Below are 19,433 nucleotides of genomic sequence, written 5' to 3'. Positions count from 1 at the left end.
GACATGCACTGTGAGCTGTAAGGTCTTATATAGACAGGTGTGTGGCTTTCCTAATCAAGTCCAATCAGTATAATCAAACACAGCTGGACTCAAATGAAGGTGTAGAACCATCTCAAGGATGATCAGAAGAAATAGACAGCACCTGAGTTAAATATGAGTGTCACGGCAAAGGGTCTGAATACTTATGACCATGTGATATTTCAGTTTTTCTTTTTAAATAAATTTGCAAAAATTTCTACATTTCTGTTATTTTCTGTCAAGATGGGGTGCTGAGTGTACATTACTGAGAAATAAAATGAACTTTTTTGATTTTTGGAAAATGGCTGCAATGAAACAAAGAGTGAAAAATTTAAAGGGGTCTGAATACTTTCCGTACCCACTGTACATGGACTGATTCACTCATATTCTGTTCATATGCTACAGACCATAGCCCAATGAATAATCCTCATAGTAATACACTATAAATATTGTATATAATAAAAAAGTAATCAAAACTAACTTAACTGCGTTTGGTAATTTCAAATCTTTGTTACATTTCAGTCTTGTTACGGTGAGACACCACAGTCCAAAATGATAATTATCAGATTTCAAGTTATTTTGCAACTATTATTTCCATACTTTGATAAAATGTAGAAAACAATCTTGAATACTATATATAAACACGTTTCCTGTGCGCCAAGTCATATTCGTGGCCCTTGAAAGCAGTTGGAGCATCATAATTTTACACACTGTTTCTTAAGCCTTAAAAAAATGTTTTATCGTTCACATTTTATGTGGCATTTATCTGTAAAATTGTGGAAAAAAGGGTCCTTCACACATACGGTATATTTTCCATAAATCCATGAAAATACAACATTTTGATAAACTGTTATGTAAATGTCTGGCCATTCTGTATATTTTCACAATAAAAACCCCCAAAAAACATCTGAGACTTATCAATGTTCTGGAAATGGCAAACTAGTGCATATTTAATGGGAAAATACCTAATTTGCATATTAACACATTTAATACAGAAAAAATTGTAATTTAAAAAGCTTCTATTCATGTATACAATCAGCTTGTAAAGTTTAATTGTGATAGGACTAAATTTGGGGGGAAAGCCTGTTTGACTGTGTGTCTCACCTTAATCTGAGTATCATGTAAACACGTTCATTGACTTGCATGTTTATGTTTTTTATGTGATTTGTATCTGATGGTTTATTTACTTGTAACATCTTCACCCTCTTCTAGGTACTAAAGAAATACGCCTGTCTGTGGTGCATGAACAGACCCGCAGGCAAAAGGCCCAAACTCTATATTGTCAACCTCCAGGTACACTTAGTTCTGACATGCAAATTAATTTGAATAAGATGCAAATTAAGTTCTGGCTGCTCAGTGGCTGTTTATGTGGCTGTGTTTCTGGTATAGTGGACACCAAAAGATGATCTCGCTGAGCTGAAAATTCATGGCAAGTGTGATGATGTCATGAGCCTTCTCATGGAGGAGCTGAGCATTCAGATTCCTGTGTATGACAGGTAAAGACCACATGGCGTTTTTACACTCAAATCCCAAATCCCCAAAAGAAAATAGAAAAATTGAGTATCCAAGGTCAGTTATTCTTCATTTTGTCTCATCAGGGCTGAGGACCCCATCTTCAGTCTAGCCACACAACTGCAGCCAGAAGAGGTTGACAGCTGTACTCGTGAGATCATAGCTCCCCATAATGGGCAGGAGGACTGCTTAACTCACCCTGAGGAGCCGACAGATGTAGCCGTAGCTGTGCAGGGTGGCTGGTTTGGACGAGGCTATGGCAAAGGAAGGAGGAAGAAAAAAGCAGCATAATCCAGGGTACTTTATACATGCATACAGGGTGGTGAAGTGGTCAATGCCAATGAGGAATTAACCTTTCTGTTCCATGATGAGGATGAGTTAAACTTTCAAGTGTATGGTGCTATTAGCATTTAGGTGTGTGTGTGTGAGAGAGAGGGGGGAGGGTAACAAATAGGTTAAGGTTGGGCATGTTGTTGTTATGGTTGAGGTAAGGATAAGGCGCTAGGGAATGCATTATGGCAATGAGATGGATAGAGGAACGTGCATGCGCACGCGTGTGTGTGAAGGGGAAAATAAGTTTGAGTATTTACCATTTGAAAAGGACATTTTGCACCATGAACATATTATTTTATACAACAAAGGTTTTAGTAAAGTAGCAGCTAAGCTAGCTGTGTTAGAGCCTAATATCAACCAAATATGGCAAACTGACTCCTAAAGTAATAACAGTAAGACAAAGTTTAAATAACAAAACAATGAAGTGATTTTTATTTTCTCACACCCTGTAGGCTTAAGAAGAAGTGAAAAGTTACCTCATTGACACAACAAATGCTGTCAGTTTTAATCCAGACAGTCACAGTGGATACCAGCAGTAACACGTTTTGATTAAAATGAACCATAAAGTCCAAAGAGTGTTTTGAAACTACTCCTGCAGCATTATCAGTATCTCTGCTGGTCACAAACTCTCAACAACAGCACAAAGTTTTTACTGACACATTGAAGCCTACAGGTGATGAGCATGACTGTTAAATGTGTATGTTGAGCATTAGCTAGATCTAATGGCCACTTGGCTACTAAAGTGTAAGTTACTGTATATATACTCATTGGAAGGGAAATCTTTCACTGGAAAACAAGTGACTTGGTGTTAAAAAGTGGCAAATGCCAGTAGTACAACAGCAGCATACAAATGGCCATTTTTTTATTTCTGTGCTGCCACAGCTTTTACTGAGAAGGGATTTGAAAAGATCCAGGTCAAAAATGATCTACGTGTTAAAGTAAAAGTTATTTTTGTAGTCTTTTTCAGACGTTCAAAACTTGCATTGTTAAATGTACCTTTTTTAATCTAGCTTATTTGTGTTGATGTCTATTTCCGGTTACTTAAATTGTTTCCTGAACTCAGTCGACCTTTAACTCTGCTGTCACCTATCCTCAGGTCTGCAGGCTATGTAGTGCAGTCAGCTACTCTACTGTACTTTGGATTACTGAAGTGGTTGAATTTACCTGTGTTTACATTTTTATCTCAACTTTTCTGCAGGCGATGCAGAAACTGTGCCACTGTCACTTCTTTCTCTACTGCAGTATAAGAAGGAAAGCTGATTTTTTGAATGTTTTTTTTAGTTGTTTGTGTCATGTTAAGTTACTGTTTACTCAAGTGATTGGAAAAATCCAAATATGTTTCTGTTACTTTGTCTCAGGAAGATCAAGTATTATTAATAATGCCATCCTTTGTTAGAAGTTATAAAAGGCCAGACTAGCCATGATAAGCTAGAGTTCAGCATTCCTAAAACTCCTCCAGTGCTGAAACTGGATGTGAAGACTCCTTGGTTTTCATTGTATTTTGCAAAAAAAGATGCTATATTTGTGAGACAATAAAGTGTTGCTCATTTTAAGTTGTGTGTTTTGATCATCTGCAATTCCATTGTACCGGCCCTTGCTTTAACACACTTGATTTATAGACTTGACAATACTCTAGCTTAACCTGTTGTACCTTTTTAGCCATGTAATAGTTTTTGAGATACATTACATTTTCTCATTTGGCAGATGCTTTTATCCAAAGCGACTTGCATTTGAGGAACATTTGAGTACATTTGAGAACATTTGAGTATTTAAATCCTTAGTAAAAAGTAGCAATACCATGATGTAAAATACTGAATTACAAGTTAAAGAGCAGTCCATCAACAAGAACAGAAGTCATTTAATGAAGAGATTCTTCTTCAGTAAAAACACAAAAATATCACCCAAATGTAGCATACTTGTGCAGCACAGTGGCCTCTCAGACCTTTTTAAATGTCTTTTTTATCTGTAGCAATGCAACATATTGTTCATACCAATCATGTTCTCTTTGTAAAAAATCTTGATCTCTAATATAGCTGCCAGCTGCCATGAAAGCTTCATCACAGACACAGCTTTTGCTTTCAGTTAAGAAAACGGCTGCACCTCGTCACAAAGTCACCTTCACACTCCAAAGATGTAACCAATAGGCCTGTGTCTATTATGTAGCTACCTTATGGTAGCTTTATTATGTAGGGCCTAACTTTATTCTCATCATGTTTACTTTATACTCTAAACGGTACTTAAACTTTATTCTCATCATTTTGACTTTGTTCTTGAAATCCAAAATAAATAAAAAACATCTTCACCTCCAATTTTTTCCTTAAATCGTCACTTCTTCTTCCTCGTAATGTGGCCCTAATACTCAGTCGTAGTCAAATTGTACATTGCTACAACAGTACCTCATTTGCTCCCATTCTCAGTTTCTTATGGGTTGTAGCTGATCACGTGACGGGGGTGATTATGCAATCAGCACGTCAGCGGGAGAGGATTCGTTCGATGTGACGTAGCTTCGGAGGCGTTGGCCGGCGTCTCTGCTCCGGGCTGCTCTAGTCTCCTGATCCTGGTTACACGTCCTTTGAAGGCGGATTTCGCTAAGTCCAGACTTGGCCTCCTTGTTTTTATTTGTACTGCCACTGAATTATTTACCAGAACCTGTCGAAATGATCAAAAACGGTCACCACGCCACCGCAGACCAGCGGGATGACGCCGGTTGCAGTAAGCCGGGTGATTCAGTTTGCAGCCCGGAGAAACGGAAACGCGTCGTCCGGCTGTGGTGTGACGGCTGGTGAGTCTGTGCCGCCACCGACTGTATGTCGGTGCTGGTTTATTAAACTCTCTTCCACAGTTAGTTTTACAAACGCGGTCATTATGTAAAACATACCAGGAACCAGTAGCATGCTAATGCTAGCTGGCTACTTACATTAGCAGTTAGTAACTTAGGAGTGTAACCATTTCATCAGTAATACATGGATAGTTTCATTTATTTTAAGAGTTTTACTTAGTTTTGTATTATTATTATTATTATTTTATGTTCAATTTATTTAGAATATTTATTTGTGTCGTTTGTTTTGTTTTCATCCCTTAGTTTTTAATATTTATATATTGTTTTGTTGTTATCAGTTCTGTATTTTGTGTTGTGTAAAGTTACTTGTTTGTGCCTGACTTAAGGGGTATATTTTCTGTTGAATAAAGCTGAAAACGTTACCATGTTAGTTATAGCTAACTTTACTTTCTCTCAAAATGACTTAATTATTGTTTTTTTATGATACATTTGTTATCTATGCAAGCAGCTGAACCCAAATAATCCAGGTCAAAGGTTATTAATGGTAAAAGCCCCAGAAGATTTCATTCAGAAAACTAATTGCGTAATGTTTATCCAGTACACTGGATGCAGTCATATAATGTTACTTATTATCAGTATTTATGGCGCAGTGGCATGGGTAAATTAGGGCCAAGGTCATCTCTGTCCACAGTCTCATAACCTCACAGCAAGGATAAGATTCTAAATGATATTTTGAAATGTGTATGTGTGTTTTTTATACAGTCTATGGTGCATGTATGTATGTATGTATGAAACTAGTAGACGGAACAGAAACTATGGTTATATAAAGGTTAGGCAGGACCTAAAGTTATAGTGATGTACTAATGTTAGACATCCAAATCTCCAAAGCTGACCCAGAGGACATACTAGGCTCTTTTTTAATATACATTTCTTGTTAATACTAATACTACTTGTCCTGTCTGTAGACCTAATCCTTTACTCTGTTCTCTCAAGGTTGTCTAATGTAAAGGCTCGACAATGTTTATAGTTTGATGCCAAATATGTTGGGTAATGTTGGTACTTTAAAACTCAAGGGCATTTATTTAGTCTGTCTGTCTGTTGTCTGTTTGTCAGACACAAACATCTGTAACACTAACTCTCGTTGTTGTCATTGATATTTTGAACTCTGCTGTCACTCCGTTGTCCTATGAGGGAAAGACCATGATCATCATGTGATTTAGCTGCAGCTTAGCAGACAACTGACTCCTAATGTGCAGTGTGTAAATTCTTTCCGGGATTCGCTCACTGAAGTGGCCCATCTCATGTGGTGGTTATAAATAACTAACATAGTGAACATGGAGTTCAGCGTATTGCAAAAGCAGCATGTTGGTGTGGTGAGCAGAGGTTCTCTCTTTATGGGGTTTAGAAAGAGAAGTGTTACTAAGGCACAGTATATACTTAATGACAGATGAGATGTTTTAAGACAAGGGAGAGAAAAAGGAGCAGGTGGGTGTGTGTGGGTGTGTGTGTTAGAGCAATAAAACTAAATTGAAGATGATACTCAGCACTGCTAAATTATTAAAGAGCAAACACTGATCTGCATATACATCACTCTGAAGAAGGTAGATTTACAAATGGGAGCAGTGTCGAACACATCCTGTCCAGGAGAGGTGAGGGAGTTTGGGGGATTATTGTTAAGTGAATTCAGACTAGCAGCTTGCGGTAATGTCCTTATAGAGGAGAGGTCTGCTTACTGGAACTACAGTGACAGATTTTATTGAGGTGGTCTGATCTGCTGAAAATAAATCGCAAAGACAGATGTGTTAAGAAAATAAAGGAACAGAGGCCCAAGGTTCAGAGAAATTGGACTGTAAATAAAAAGTGACTGGTTTTAACAAGGAAAGTGACAGGGTATTTATGTCCCATCCCTCAAAAACTTTTTATATTTAAAAATTATAGTTCTACTAGAAGCCCAATGATGATCATTATAACTTGTTGGGCCACGTCAGGTTAGTTAAATGTTACTGGAATATAACTTGAATGCAAGATATAAACACTCCGTTGCTAATTTAAAACTTTGTGAAGCTGGTCACTCTGTGGTTGAACTAGACAGTCCTGAAATTGTTTTGAAACTGTAGGAATGTGAAGCTGCAGGGTGCACATTTTCATCAGAACCTCAACAAACAGCAAAATCCTAGTAGTCCTTTTTCTTTAAAATGAGCTTAGACTTTGAATGTGTTGATGTGTTTCAATGGAGAAGAACTCATTAACTACCGTTTTAAAAATGGCAGGCCAGTACAAAACATCTAATCCTGCATCGGCAGTTACTGAACAGCAGAAAGCAAATAAATATTGGCACATTGTACTAGGGATCGACAGATATGTTTTTTTCCAGGCTGATCCCGATTATTTGTAACCAATTAGATCAATGACCGATATTTGGGACTGCATATATATATTTGCTTTAAAATTTTTAATCTTGGTGTCAAAATTTAGAATACACACAACTTTGTTTAAAATAACACAATTACAGTTAATTGTCATGTTTAATCTTTATAAATAGTAAATGAAATCCATTAGAGATCCATCCCAGAGAAGGACTTCTTAACTATGAGTGATGTCATAAACTTTGTCTTTACCTGCTGCCATTTATTTTATGTTGTCAGGATTTTATTGATACTATTTATTGGTTCTGTTCTTTATCTATACTCTTATTGGTTTTTCATTACTAAATAATTGCCTTTTACAAATATGTTTTTTAAAATAGAATAAATTCAGAACAGTAATCAAATTTAATATTTTATTATAACTGTTTTCAGAGCAGCAACAAAAGTAAAGTTTACAGCAGCAAAATCACTATCACTAATCACTATTGAGAGCAGGTTTCTCTCAACAAGCAGCTGAGTTTACAAGGATTTGCTAAATTTTAAGGTACGTAGCATCTCAGCTAAACAGGCTACAGACAGAAGTTTCGTTTAAGCTTATTTATAACAAACTAACGTTTGTCATTAGCTGAGCTAGCTCATGTGCTTGTGTAAAACCAAAACACAGCTGTGGTGGATGAGACAAAATAGATTAAAATATCGCTTTGTGCACTTTCCTGCTTCTTGTACTGATGCAGTATTGCTTTTTTGTTGCACTGACTTACAGTAACCTTAGTTATGGTCAACTTGTGTACACTGATCTCTAGCTCCGCTCCGGGTGTGTGCATGCTCATTGTATTGGCTGCTTCCACACAATACTCAGCGTTGATAGGCTATTACTCGTGACTTGTAACCAATCAGCTAGTACTGTTGTACTCACCACTCTGTGGGCTCGAGGCTACAGAAAGAGGCGGCTGTATCAGCCAAAGGAGCCATTTTTTAAAATTTAATTATATTGGCTATCTGTTTTTAAAAAGACCGACGCAGATTATTGGAAAAATGCTGAATATCATTTTCAATATACCAATATTCGTCGACTCCTACATTGTACATATCGTGTCTCTGATCTGACCTTTCTCCCAGTAACCTTTATCATTTTTACTCACCATGTGGAAAGTTCAGTCAGTCTGTGTTTGAGGGTATAAAGTGCTTGATTTAGCGAGCATGTTTTCCCAGCAAAGCCCACAAGCTGTGCTCCACTGCACAAGGTCACCGTAAGATAAGTTGTTAATGTTAAACAATAAATCAAGCAGAATTGACTTAGCTGTGAGACAAGAGCTGTGGTAATTTTTAAGGCCACATCCCTTATTTTTGTGTGTGTTTATCTGCTTGCTTATATCTAGTTGTTTTGTTTTAGCCCTAACAGTATCTATTGTTTTCCATGCTGATGACACTGTCGTCTGTTCTGTCTCCACAGTTATGACATGGTGCACTATGGTCACTCTAACCAGCTACGGCAGGCCAAAAACATGGGCGATTACCTCACAGTCGGAGTGCATACAGATGGTAAGACTGCCACACACGTACACACATTCTGATATGGATATTTCTGTAAAACCTCATTTTTAATTTAATGAATACTCAGTTCTGACTGACTAGTCTGGTACTCTACATTAAAGTCCAATTATTGTGTATTTGTCATCAAATCAACACAACTTTGTAGTACAAGGCCAGAGAAACATTACTCCTTGGTTACTGCAGACAAAAACTGAGCTTACCTGGGTTAGAATAATGAAACAAAATTCTTGTATTACATAAGACAGTGATGAAAGAATGAGTATATGTTCAGTGAAGGAGTTGTAATGTCCAAATACAAAGTCCTCCCTACAAAACAAAACATAAATAATGGAACTTAAAATAAAAAACAAAAGACAGGATAAAGAAAGAATGAAATAAAGGGTTATTTGGCACTGTCAGTGAGATGTTACTGTTCCAGACAGAGGATCTGGATTTAATGGTATCTATTGAGAAGCAGGGCACTAAAGTAAAAGTACCACAGTGAGGTATGTCAGATGACTTGCATACTTGTAAGGTAGCTGTGTAGGAAGTGATCAAACAGAAAGGGAGACCTGTTGAAAGTGATGAACACATCCTACATTGTTCATTACTTACTATTAACCTTATTTTTATACCTCTGCACTGCCGATAGCTGTGGACGCAGGCATTTTTGGCCATAAATCAAGAATTGATGAACATATTTTACAGTTGTTGGACAGTGAATTGGTGACACTTTTTACTCAAAGGTCATTGTGAACTCAGTTACTTGACAAAAATATTTTTGCCCATTACTCAAGAACAGAGTAATAATGAAACATTTTCACACAGATGTTTAATGGGATACAACGATCAAGTGATGACATTTTTTACCTCAAAGGTCAACTTCACCGTAACATAATGTCCTGGCAAAACACTTATTTGGTCCTTATTTAACACCATAACTCAGGAACAGAATATTGTGAATATATTTCACAGTTGGTCGGACACTGAATTAGTGACACTTTTGACTCAGGGTTTCATTGTCACCTCAAAATATTTTTTTATTGGAATCACGTGACTGCAAACAACGTTTTGGAGCGAGCCTAGCTAGTCGTTGTCCTGTGAGTGAGTAAGTAAGTTTCACCTTTAGCTCATAGAGAGCCTTCACATCTAAAAATGCCAGGAGAAAACAAAAGCACCACATTTTGTGTAGCTCTACTCTATAAGAATCCATCTTTACATAGTAATAAAACACCTGTTCAGCCAATTAATCTATTGTAATCCTCAATTAATCATGCAACATGGGAAACTGGACTGTGCACTCTGTGCTTTGTAAGAAAATGCTCTAATACAGATGAGAGTGATGTTCCAATAATTAATGATCGATTACCTCCCACCCTCTCTCAAAGCCGAGATTTCTAAGCACAAAGGCCCTCCGGTCTTCACTCAGGAAGAACGCTACAAGATGGTACGGGCCATCAAGTGGGTGGATGAGATAGTAGAAGGAGCACCTTACGTCACCACCCTCGAGACTCTGGACAAGTACAACTGTGACTTCTGTGTGCATGGAGGTGAGCCAGTAGAGGGATGCTCTTTTGACTCGTGTTTCCTGTTCTTAACACACATCAGAGTCACGATCAAGCCTCCAGATGTGACGGTGGACTAATGTCATTGTTTATGTTTACCAGATGACATCACGCTGACAGTAGACGGTAAGGACACATATGAAGAGGTGAAGCGTGAAGGCCGTTACCGGGAATGTAAACGCACACAGGGCGTCTCCACCACTGACCTGGTGGGACGAATGCTTCTCATGACCAAAGCCCATCACAGCAACTTGGTGAGTTAAGCTGCATTTATAAACAACACAAATAATTTAATGTTCAGCGTTGGATTTCACACATTGATTGCACCACTGCAACACAAGACGGCTGCATAGTTTGTGATCAGGCCGTATTGTACTTTAATCACATTCCCCACAGAAGTTTACATGCTTTCATTTACTTGTTAATGTAGAGCAATGATGGGCTGTGCCTGTACTCAGAGTTAGTCCTGACTTGTGGTTACACTTTAAAGTATGTGCACAACACACAACTATAAATCCTCTTTTAGTGTAAGAATGTGTTTGTCCCCATTATTTAGTGTATGAATAAAGGTGTATTTGTTTGTTTTGGTGTCGGTCTCATCTTTTCCTCTCTAATCATTTCTGCAGGATAACCCAGATTACCAGCAGCATACAGACAACTTTGGAAAAGTGAGTAGCATGGGTTTTATTTTAGTGAAACTTTATCTTGTAAATTGATCCTGATTATAAAGGATATCTGTTAGCAGAGGACATCTTTCCTGAAGTGGGACACTGCAAAGCCTTTATTATATTTTATATAAATGAAAAGCTTGTGTTTTTTTGTTCAAGGGTCCTAAAGGCCACAGTCCATGGACAGGAGTGTCTCAGTTCCTCCAGACGTCCCAGAAGATCATCCAGTTTGCCTCAGGAAAGGAACCTCAGCCCGGAGACACCATCATCTATGTGGCCGGGGCATTCGACCTGTTCCGTATCCTAATCATGAAGAAATGACCAGAATTTAGTTTTGAACACTGTTAGAAATAATTTCTGTGGTGAATGTTGTTGTTGTTGCCTTGACCACAGACTCCATGCAGACATTGGCCATGTTGACTTCTTAGAGATGGTCTATAAGCAGGCGGAGAGGCCCTACGTCATCGTAGGTCTGCACTTTGACCAGGTACACCTAATAACAGACATCTCAGGAAAATACTCACAAAAGGGTCAGAAATTCACCACTCCCTACTGCGTCAGCGGTCTTCATGGGAAACATGTATAACAAGTACACAAGAGAAGCTCAGACTTTTATGGATGGTCAAGAAAGAAGCCACTCGTAACTGTTTTCAGTTTTGGTGGTCTAGGATTATAAGCCCACTCTAGTTTTAAACTTTTCGATTCAAGTGTATTGGCTAAAAGGTAGAAATGTAAAAGTACTAAATGTTTGTTGCCTTCAGGAAGTGAATCGGTACAAGGGGAAGAACTATCCTATCATGAACATCCATGAGAGAACGCTGAGTGTCCTGGCCTGTCGGGTGAGTACACACACACACACACACAGATGACCTCTAAATGTTCAGCACAGTGGGGTGTATTTCTAGCCTGAATACTCACAGCGCTACAGGCTGAACTTGACTCTATTCCCTCCATTCCTGCTGATCAGCCATCAGTCTAACATTGAGTCTCTGTACCCCCAACAGAACTGTGTATTTTGTTGTGAAATTAAACCAACTTGTGAGAACATTACACTAACCAAACATGTTACACAATCCTGAAACCTCAACCTAAATTGCTGTGCCATCAGTTTTACTCAATACCTGATGACGAGGTACAGAATTAGCCAGAATTTGAGCAGTGAACAGTAAAAAACCTTCACCCTGGAACTGGCTTGTGTTCAAAAGATACTCGTCGTTAAACTTTGACATTTCAACAGAAATGCACTAACTGGTGTGAAACGTTTAATCATTAGAAACATGAACTTGTGACTATGAACCTGTCTTCTTTCTTGGTATCCTCTCTATAGTATGTGTCAGAGGTGGTGATTGGTGCACCCTATGCAGTGGGCAAAGACCTGCTGGATCATTTTAGGGTGAGTTGCCTTTGAATGACTTCATGTCTGATCATGTGATTTATTTATTTTTTTTGTCAGTCACCAAGCACCAGGCTGTACTATGACGTTGGTGGTGAACTAAATATGGGGAAAGATTTGATGGAAGCTTCTGAAAGAGACACTTATAAATGAAGGAGAGGGACAGCCAGCACATTTTCTAATGTAAAAAACAGCGATGTGTAAATTACAGCCAGTGACTTGTGAGTTTTAAGGCATAATTGCAAGCAAAGTACAACATCTGCCGTAAATTGGTGGAGGCGTTAGTTCATCTTCAAAATATAATACCAGCAAAAAGTGTCAGCTACTCGTCTTTTTCTGGCTACAAATATAAAACCGGTCTTGTTCCTAAAGTTAAAAACCCAGTTTTAATAAGTTGTCATAAAGCATGAACTCATAAAAGTATTTAAAGAAGGAGAGTATTTCAACTTTCAAAATTCACCATACTGGGTAAACTTTTGGCAGTGTTGGATTTAGAGAAGTATATTTCTTTAAAGATTAAAGATGACTGAAATCCTTCCATTCCAACATAAGCCAGAACAATAGATCACTGCATGGTTGCTGCATATTAAAGATTCTCCCTAATTTAATTTATGTACATTGTAAATTACATGTGTGGCGCCCCGTGCGGACAGTTGAAAGAAGAAGAAATTTCATCAACTTGAACACATAAAAAACGATCAGACGCCCTGAATATAATTAACAAATAAATTTCACAGATTTTTTATGATTATGATCCACAGTTTGAAAAGCCTTGGACAAATGAATAAAATGGTGCCGCCCAATGTTTACATAATTTGCCATAATTACATAATTTTGTCATTGACACACTACTTGCACACTGTTGCTTCCTAAAGTGCCCCTTCAAAGACTAGTTCAGAGTAATGTAGAGTTTGAGTAATGTGTGACTAGAGATAAACAGGTTTACCTTGGTTTTGTATACTGCAAGAACGTCATTTAATCTGTATTATCAGTGTATCACTGCACATGATGGGTGGCTTAACCAGGTATGTTTGCATTACTGTGCAGGTTGACTTGGTGTGTCATGGCAAGACAGAGGTATTTCCAGACAAGGATGGATCAGACCCCTACGCTGTGAGTACAGGGTCCTTTTGTCTCTGATCGAAGTGCAGCAACACTTGTACATCATTTATACTGTATTTTATATGTGATTATATTTGTGATTATTTTTAGATTATTCTAGTATTTCTTAACTACAAATCACTGTTAACAAATATTAGTTAATTCTGCGAGGCAGAGACAAGAAGTTTATACATTATGTGTGGCAGATGCTCTTGTTGTAAGTCGCTATGGACAAGTGCATTCAGACCGGTTAGGAACACATTCAAATGCTTAGCGTTTGTTTGTTTTATTTAAATAAGAAAATTAGATATAAGTAAGTGCTAGTAAGGGTGACAAGGTGTAGTCTTAAGTTGTTGGGTTTTTTTGTCCGTGCAGTTCAATCTGAAAATAATGTAGTGTACCAACAGTGTGGATTTGTGCATTTCATATTACATAATTTGGAGACTCAAAATTCCTCCTCTCTCTCTCTCTCTCTGAGAGAAGGAGAGGGGGGGTTGAGATATCAACTCTCAACAGACGGCTGAAGAGACCCCAGAGGAAGAGGTGAAAGGTTCGCTCTCCCTAAGTACTCTTTCTGGGCAGTCTGATCGTAAAACTGGCCACCTTTGGCAGCAGCCGTGATAAGCCTCGGTGCCTGACTGTTAAAATGACAAAGAAACACTGACCAGAGATTAGCGTTCTCCTGAACAGCCTATCAAAACTCTTCTTAAGAGAGGGTAGGAAACCCTAAACTGCCCCCAACACACATAACCATGGCAACTGACCTCCCTCTTTGTTTAATTACCTCACATCAAAGGATATTCCACCTCTTCACACCCAGATGTGAATTGGTAAGAAACTCCAGGACACAGGAGGACAGCCCTGAACTCCTTTGTGTAAACAAACGAGTACTGTCTCCTCAAGACTCAAAAATTACCTTGTTTAATTAAATAATGTTTTAGTTACTCAACTAGGTCTCCCCACTACATTTTAGTAGTTATGTTACCATGTTGTTGTTATTTGTTGTTGAAAAGAATCTAAATAAGTTAATTTTGTGGTGTTTTAATTTCCAGCAAGGTCACCTGACTTTATTCATTTTATTTGTAACCAATGCTTTGTTCCCAACACTTTCTGACACTTCCTTTAGAAATGATGATAAAGAAATGTCATCCTATACTTGATTAATTTTCCAGCTCAAATTTAAGGTTAAAAATGACTAAAGTCCCCCCAGAAGAAGGTTTTAGGATTAATCAGAGCTATCCTCATGTAACCCGAGCTCCCCCAAGTGGACAAAATAAGTATTACATGCCATCGTCTAAAATGCTGTTAAAGTATAAATGTCACTCTGTACTTACCTGTCCTTAATCTAATGCCATTCGTGTATCTTGCTTATATTCTCTAAGAACGTGTAACAGCCAGTATATCCAGAAAGCTAGTTAAATTCTTCTCCTCTGATGTGATTCATTCTGAAATGCTAGCCTCAAAGTTGAACTACTGACAATTGTTTTCCTTTTTATCAAGTGCTTAAACTAAGAAGGGAATAACCGTTTGACAATTAAGGTTTGATTGTGGGAAGATATTTGATTAAAATACGCGCAAATAGATTTTCGATTAGACATATTAAAAATTAAAGAAAAGACGGTCACCCCAACAGACAAAAACAGCGACACACGCTCTTGTTCGCTCTCTTGTCCTCTGCTTGTTCCTGGCTCTCCAACTGCGCCTCGGCACGTGCCCAGCTTGCCCCCTCTCCCGGCAACGCCCTAAGAACTTCAACCCTGCGCAGCGAAGGCTCTTTGTTCGTTTTCAAGCCACACACGAAGTGTGTCAGCTTTCCCTCGTTTCCAACAACTTTACTTTAGTTTTATTTTCTTTTGTTTTGTTAAAAGTTATCAGTCCGTTAAGTTACACTAGTTTAATTCAAGAACGACCAAGTTCTTTTTAAGCTTTATGCGTCGAGCTAATCCCATGGAGGTCGGTCCCCTCCACGTGGCCCGCCAGCAGTAACACAGGACACCTGAAAGAACAGCCTAATTGCCAGACCGAGGACGGCCAACCCTTGAGGGTTTTTCTTCATTCCAGACACGGAGAACCCCGGAGAATTCCCTAGCAGAAAGCCAGGAATCGGGCATCTAGCGTGGGACCCGTGCAACAGACCAAGGCAGGTCGCCGACCCACCATAAGGCAAAACAAGGCATTCTGTGATCAGTGATGTCCAATAGTTTGTTAATCCATTATCTGTAGTCCTTAAACTCCTAGACAAATTTAATCGAGTTAGTATCATCTAACTACTTTCATTAGTTCTCTTCCGCCGTATGAGTCAAATGCTCCCCACAATAGAACCTCACATTCTCATTGTTTAGCCATTGTTTATCTTCTTGATGTAACTGTTATATGTAACCGCATTTATAGTCACCTTAGTTAGTTAATAAATTCACTGTAATCAAAGGAATTGTGTATGTATTGCCTGTCTCCAGGTCCCTGCCATGAGAATTTACCCCTTCGATATGAGACTGACTGATTTATTTAAGATAACTGAGCGATTATTAACTAACTGATCACTAATGAATAATTTTATAATTATTAAAACGCTACCCAGAGGTCCGGAGACTCTGGGTTAATTAAAACTCTGGTGGTGCCCCGCGAAACAAGAGATATATGGATTGATATTTTCTGAATATTAAAAATCATAATTTGGTATTAATTCTCATAAATTTATTAAAACATAGTAGTCATGCTACAATAAGCATTTTGAAACGACCTGTGTTTGAGTTAGAGCTGTGCTGGTCACTGATTCTGACCCTTAAGTTGTTGACCAAGAACCAATCAGAAGAGTTTACATTATCGGTTGACATCTGACCATACCTTTGGGAATGATGTGCGTTATTGCTCCATTCTGGTATTTCAAAATTATCCTGACTGGCCTCAGGGGGGCACTGTAATGTTTAATTGTCTGTGTGTAGCACATAGTATCTCACATCTTCACAATGGTGTGTGTGTTGTTGCACCATTCTGTCTTTATAACACATTTGCAATTGGTTCAGCGGTGGACCTCATCATTCCCATCGGATGATGGGGGAACTTTGGCCTTGCGTTAGTTTAATGTAGCCCTTTGTGTTCTGCCCTCAGGAGCCTAAGAAGAGGGGGCTGTTCAGGACCATCGACAGTGGGAACAATCTCACCACTGATGACATCGTCAAGAGGATCATTGAAAACAGGTCAGGGTCTCCCCATTCTTAGTCTAACTGGTAGTTATCATGTTCATCTGCATTTCCTTTCTCTATATGTAGATCATGTTGACTTCACATTTTTTCTATGTTTTTATCCAAGGGCGTACGTTTCGTTTCAACACTGGAGGGGACACATTTTGATCTTATGGTCTTTTTGTGCATTAAAAACTTTGTCCTGCATTCTGGGGACTTTTCCTGCATCTTTCTATGGTGGAAAGACAAAAGTTTCAGGCGGCAGGTGACACTTCAAAATATAAAACTATAACAATATAATGCAGTAAAGCTCTCAGAAATATTTCTCCTGTAGATCAACTATTCTTTTAATATCATCCCTGCTGAGTCAACACACATGCAGGCATGATTTAGTCTTCCCTCCTCTTTTTGTTTCTTTTGTTTGGGGAAGTAACCTCTTTAAATGTGCATGTGGCACCTTTTCAGGTCAGTGATAATAATATAATAAATCATTTATAAACCCCTGGACTTTAATAGCAGAATATATCCCACATATCTGTGTTCTGACATGTCGAGAATAAAGTTATAATTTAATGAGATTAAAGTCATATATATATATTTTTTTTTTATCTACCTTCCCTATACTCTCCTGTGCATTGACCTGTGCTGTTGCTCTGCTGATATGGTTCAGACCGTCTGACAGACACAGAACCCCTGTTTGGGACGATCCTGAATTAGACAAGGAGGTGGAAAGTTACCGAAAACACTTCTGATCAGGCATAAATCTCACCACGAATCAACACAAATGTTAACTTTACCACCCCTGGAGCAGTTAGCCAGCAAAGGTGTCTCTAAGCAAGAAGGACACACAGACAGCAGTGACACAGATCTTCCGCTCAGAGTGAGATGCCACACTGTAGTCCAAACTGTTCACATGTCTAAATAACTGGAGACTGCCAGGAAATACTAACACGTGCACATATGATTCAAAGCAACCTATTCTATTATGACTTTATTCTACAAATATTTATATATATTTTATTTTATTTTTATTCTACAACTTAATTTCTAACAGTAGTAATTGACAGACCACATTTTGTTATTTTCTCGCTAATTTGCTGCTGACTGTTAATCGTTTGTGTACCAAATACACTGATTATGATAATTGCTGTGAACATTTCAGTAGTTGCTGGATATTTGTATTGGACATGTCCCTGCCGTCCCAGCTAATTATATGCCCTTGTTTTTTCTCAAGTTCATCCGTGTCATCTTGTGTGTTCCCAGGCTGCAGTTTGAAGCCAGGAACCAAAAGAAGGAGGCCAAGGAGATGGCGGTAATCGAGGCGATGAAGAAGAAAGAGCAGCAGGAGCAGAGTGAAGCTGCAGCCCAGGCTGCTCACTAGTGAGGCCGCATCGCGTTTCTGTTTTACTCATCCTGGTACACTTTAAGAGAGTGGACTGAACTGACCCATACGGACGGTCCAGGTTGTCCTAAACTGGGCCTGGCTGGGTGAAATGACCCATGGGGGGCAGGTCGGCTTCTGCTAGTCCACTGGGTGCAGAATCCTGCTTTGAATATTTAGTGAGGCAGTGTCGCACTTGCTGCTGGGCTAACTGCTCTCTGTCCAGCTCATCTATACACACTGCTCCGGCCTAATGGGATTAGAATAGAGCTGCCTTACCAAGAAGACAAATAATCCACTACAAAGTGTTATTTAACCTGCTTTACGTCCCTTTAAACATCTTGTCCTCCACATGGAACTTTTTAATGTTATCTTCTGTCAGAGATTGCTTTTTCCCATGAAATCACACACTACATGCTCCTGTATAGGTGTAGAGTGGCATGTTAGGTTTGTAATTATCCATAACTTATTGACAAAATCTTAACTTCATTGTCAGTTCTGCTTTTAGATTTTAAATCATATTAGTTTTTAATGATCAGTTTTAGAAGTGTCATCAGTAAGTAATATGGTCTAGTTTTAATACACTGAGAAAACATAGTTATTTTAATCTCTTGTCACTTGTTTTATCCATCCTGAAAAAAACAAATGATCTGTGAAGTAGTCTTTTGAATTTAACTACCAGAATTTGCAACATGTGTGAGTTTAGTGAGTGAGTGTTTCCCTCATTCCTAAAGGTATAACTAATGGAAGGGCGTTGAGTTGTATCTCTATAGTTTAAACTACAGCTGTCTGTAAAGTTGTCCTTTCCTCAGTCTACTTCCAATAAATGAATGTCCTCTTTTCTCCTCCTTTACAAGACAATCGAAGAACCCAATATTACTGTCAAACTGCTTCTGCAAACGTTTGTAGATTGTTGAAGGTTACGGTCTGTTGCTTTTCCTGCTGTTATATGGTGCGAGACGATGCGTTATTTTTGAAATGTGTCTGGTTGGAAGTTGAGACAGTGGGTGGCTGAAAAATAAATAAGTTTCTAAATATTAGATGGTTGGGATTTTCACAACCAATTATTGCAATGTGTAAAATTCCCTTTTAATAAATTAATATGGCAAAAAGTGTCATCTGATGTCTGTTTAGAGCAGTGTAATGTGAGCAGCATGATGACAGAGATCTTTGTTGGATCAGCACAGCAGGTTCACGGTTCACTGAGTCAGTGAAATGAGGCCACAGCCGCTCAGAAACTGCTAAATCAGAGCAGTCCTGTCCCACTCACACTGCTCAAATCTGCAATCCGCCAACCCATGCGCCCTGGAGGAGCTTCTGCAGGAACTGAGGGACATAACAGACCACAGATACCGAAACATCAAGGTTGCACATTTGGTCTAAGCATGTATTTTTACTCTGCTCTGGTTGTTGTCTGAATGAAATTGTGAAGATAAACATTTGTTTTACACAGGGGCCCAGAGGAAACCCATTTGCCAATGAAGCCACTGCAGTAGCTGGAAATGTTTTTTTCTTTTCTATGGCCAACAGCTGTGTTCTTGGGACATTGAGCTGACATGACTGAAATAATGAAAATTAAACATTAGGATTACTTTAGGGTCA

At 38.6% G+C, this 19,433-nt stretch overlaps 2 protein-coding genes across 4 annotated transcripts in view; both read left to right on the top strand.

Moving 5' to 3' along the window:
* The window catches only part of sirt7 (sirtuin 7), a 6,908-nt gene extending 3,492 nt beyond the window's left edge, over positions 1-3,416 (top strand). The window contains exons 8-11 of one of the 2 annotated variants that reach the window (XM_046048377.1): positions 1,231-1,311; positions 1,408-1,514; positions 1,617-1,827; positions 3,062-3,416. In XM_046048377.1, the coding sequence (XP_045904333.1) occupies positions 1,231-1,311; positions 1,408-1,514; positions 1,617-1,821 (393 nt within the window). In that variant the 3' untranslated portion in view covers positions 1,822-1,827; positions 3,062-3,416. Of the gene's footprint in view, positions 1-1,230; positions 1,312-1,407; positions 1,515-1,616 lie in introns of both variants that reach the window. The other variant, XM_046048376.1, reaches the window with a different exon arrangement.
* A 936-nt stretch (positions 3,417-4,352) lies between these two features.
* pcyt2 (phosphate cytidylyltransferase 2, ethanolamine) lies at positions 4,353-18,871 on the top strand. 2 transcript variants are annotated; one of them, XM_046047598.1, is made up of 12 exons: positions 4,353-4,645; positions 8,462-8,550; positions 9,930-10,091; positions 10,209-10,360; positions 10,733-10,774; positions 10,934-11,072; positions 11,179-11,261; positions 11,536-11,613; positions 12,102-12,167; positions 13,215-13,280; positions 16,377-16,465; positions 16,578-16,734. In XM_046047598.1, exons 1-12 carry the CDS (start codon positions 4,521-4,523, stop codon positions 16,717-16,719), a joined length of 1,233 nt encoding a protein of 410 aa, XP_045903554.1. In that variant the 5' UTR covers positions 4,353-4,520; the 3' UTR covers positions 16,720-16,734. The 2 variants fall into 2 exon arrangements, with proteins under 2 accessions (XP_045903554.1, XP_045903555.1); XM_046047599.1 differs by lacking the exon at positions 16,578-16,734 and adding an exon at positions 17,714-18,871 and having other exon boundaries at positions 4,356-4,645.
* The last annotated feature ends 562 nt before the right edge of the window (positions 18,872-19,433 follow it).

Source organism: Micropterus dolomieu, linkage group LG04 (assembly GCF_021292245.1).
Source record: "Micropterus dolomieu isolate WLL.071019.BEF.003 ecotype Adirondacks linkage group LG04, ASM2129224v1, whole genome shotgun sequence".
In the NCBI taxonomy this organism is placed as follows: Eukaryota; Metazoa; Chordata; class Actinopteri; order Centrarchiformes; family Centrarchidae; genus Micropterus; species Micropterus dolomieu.
Note: the sequence above shows the minus strand (reverse complement) of the source record. Positions and strands in the feature narration are given on the sequence as shown.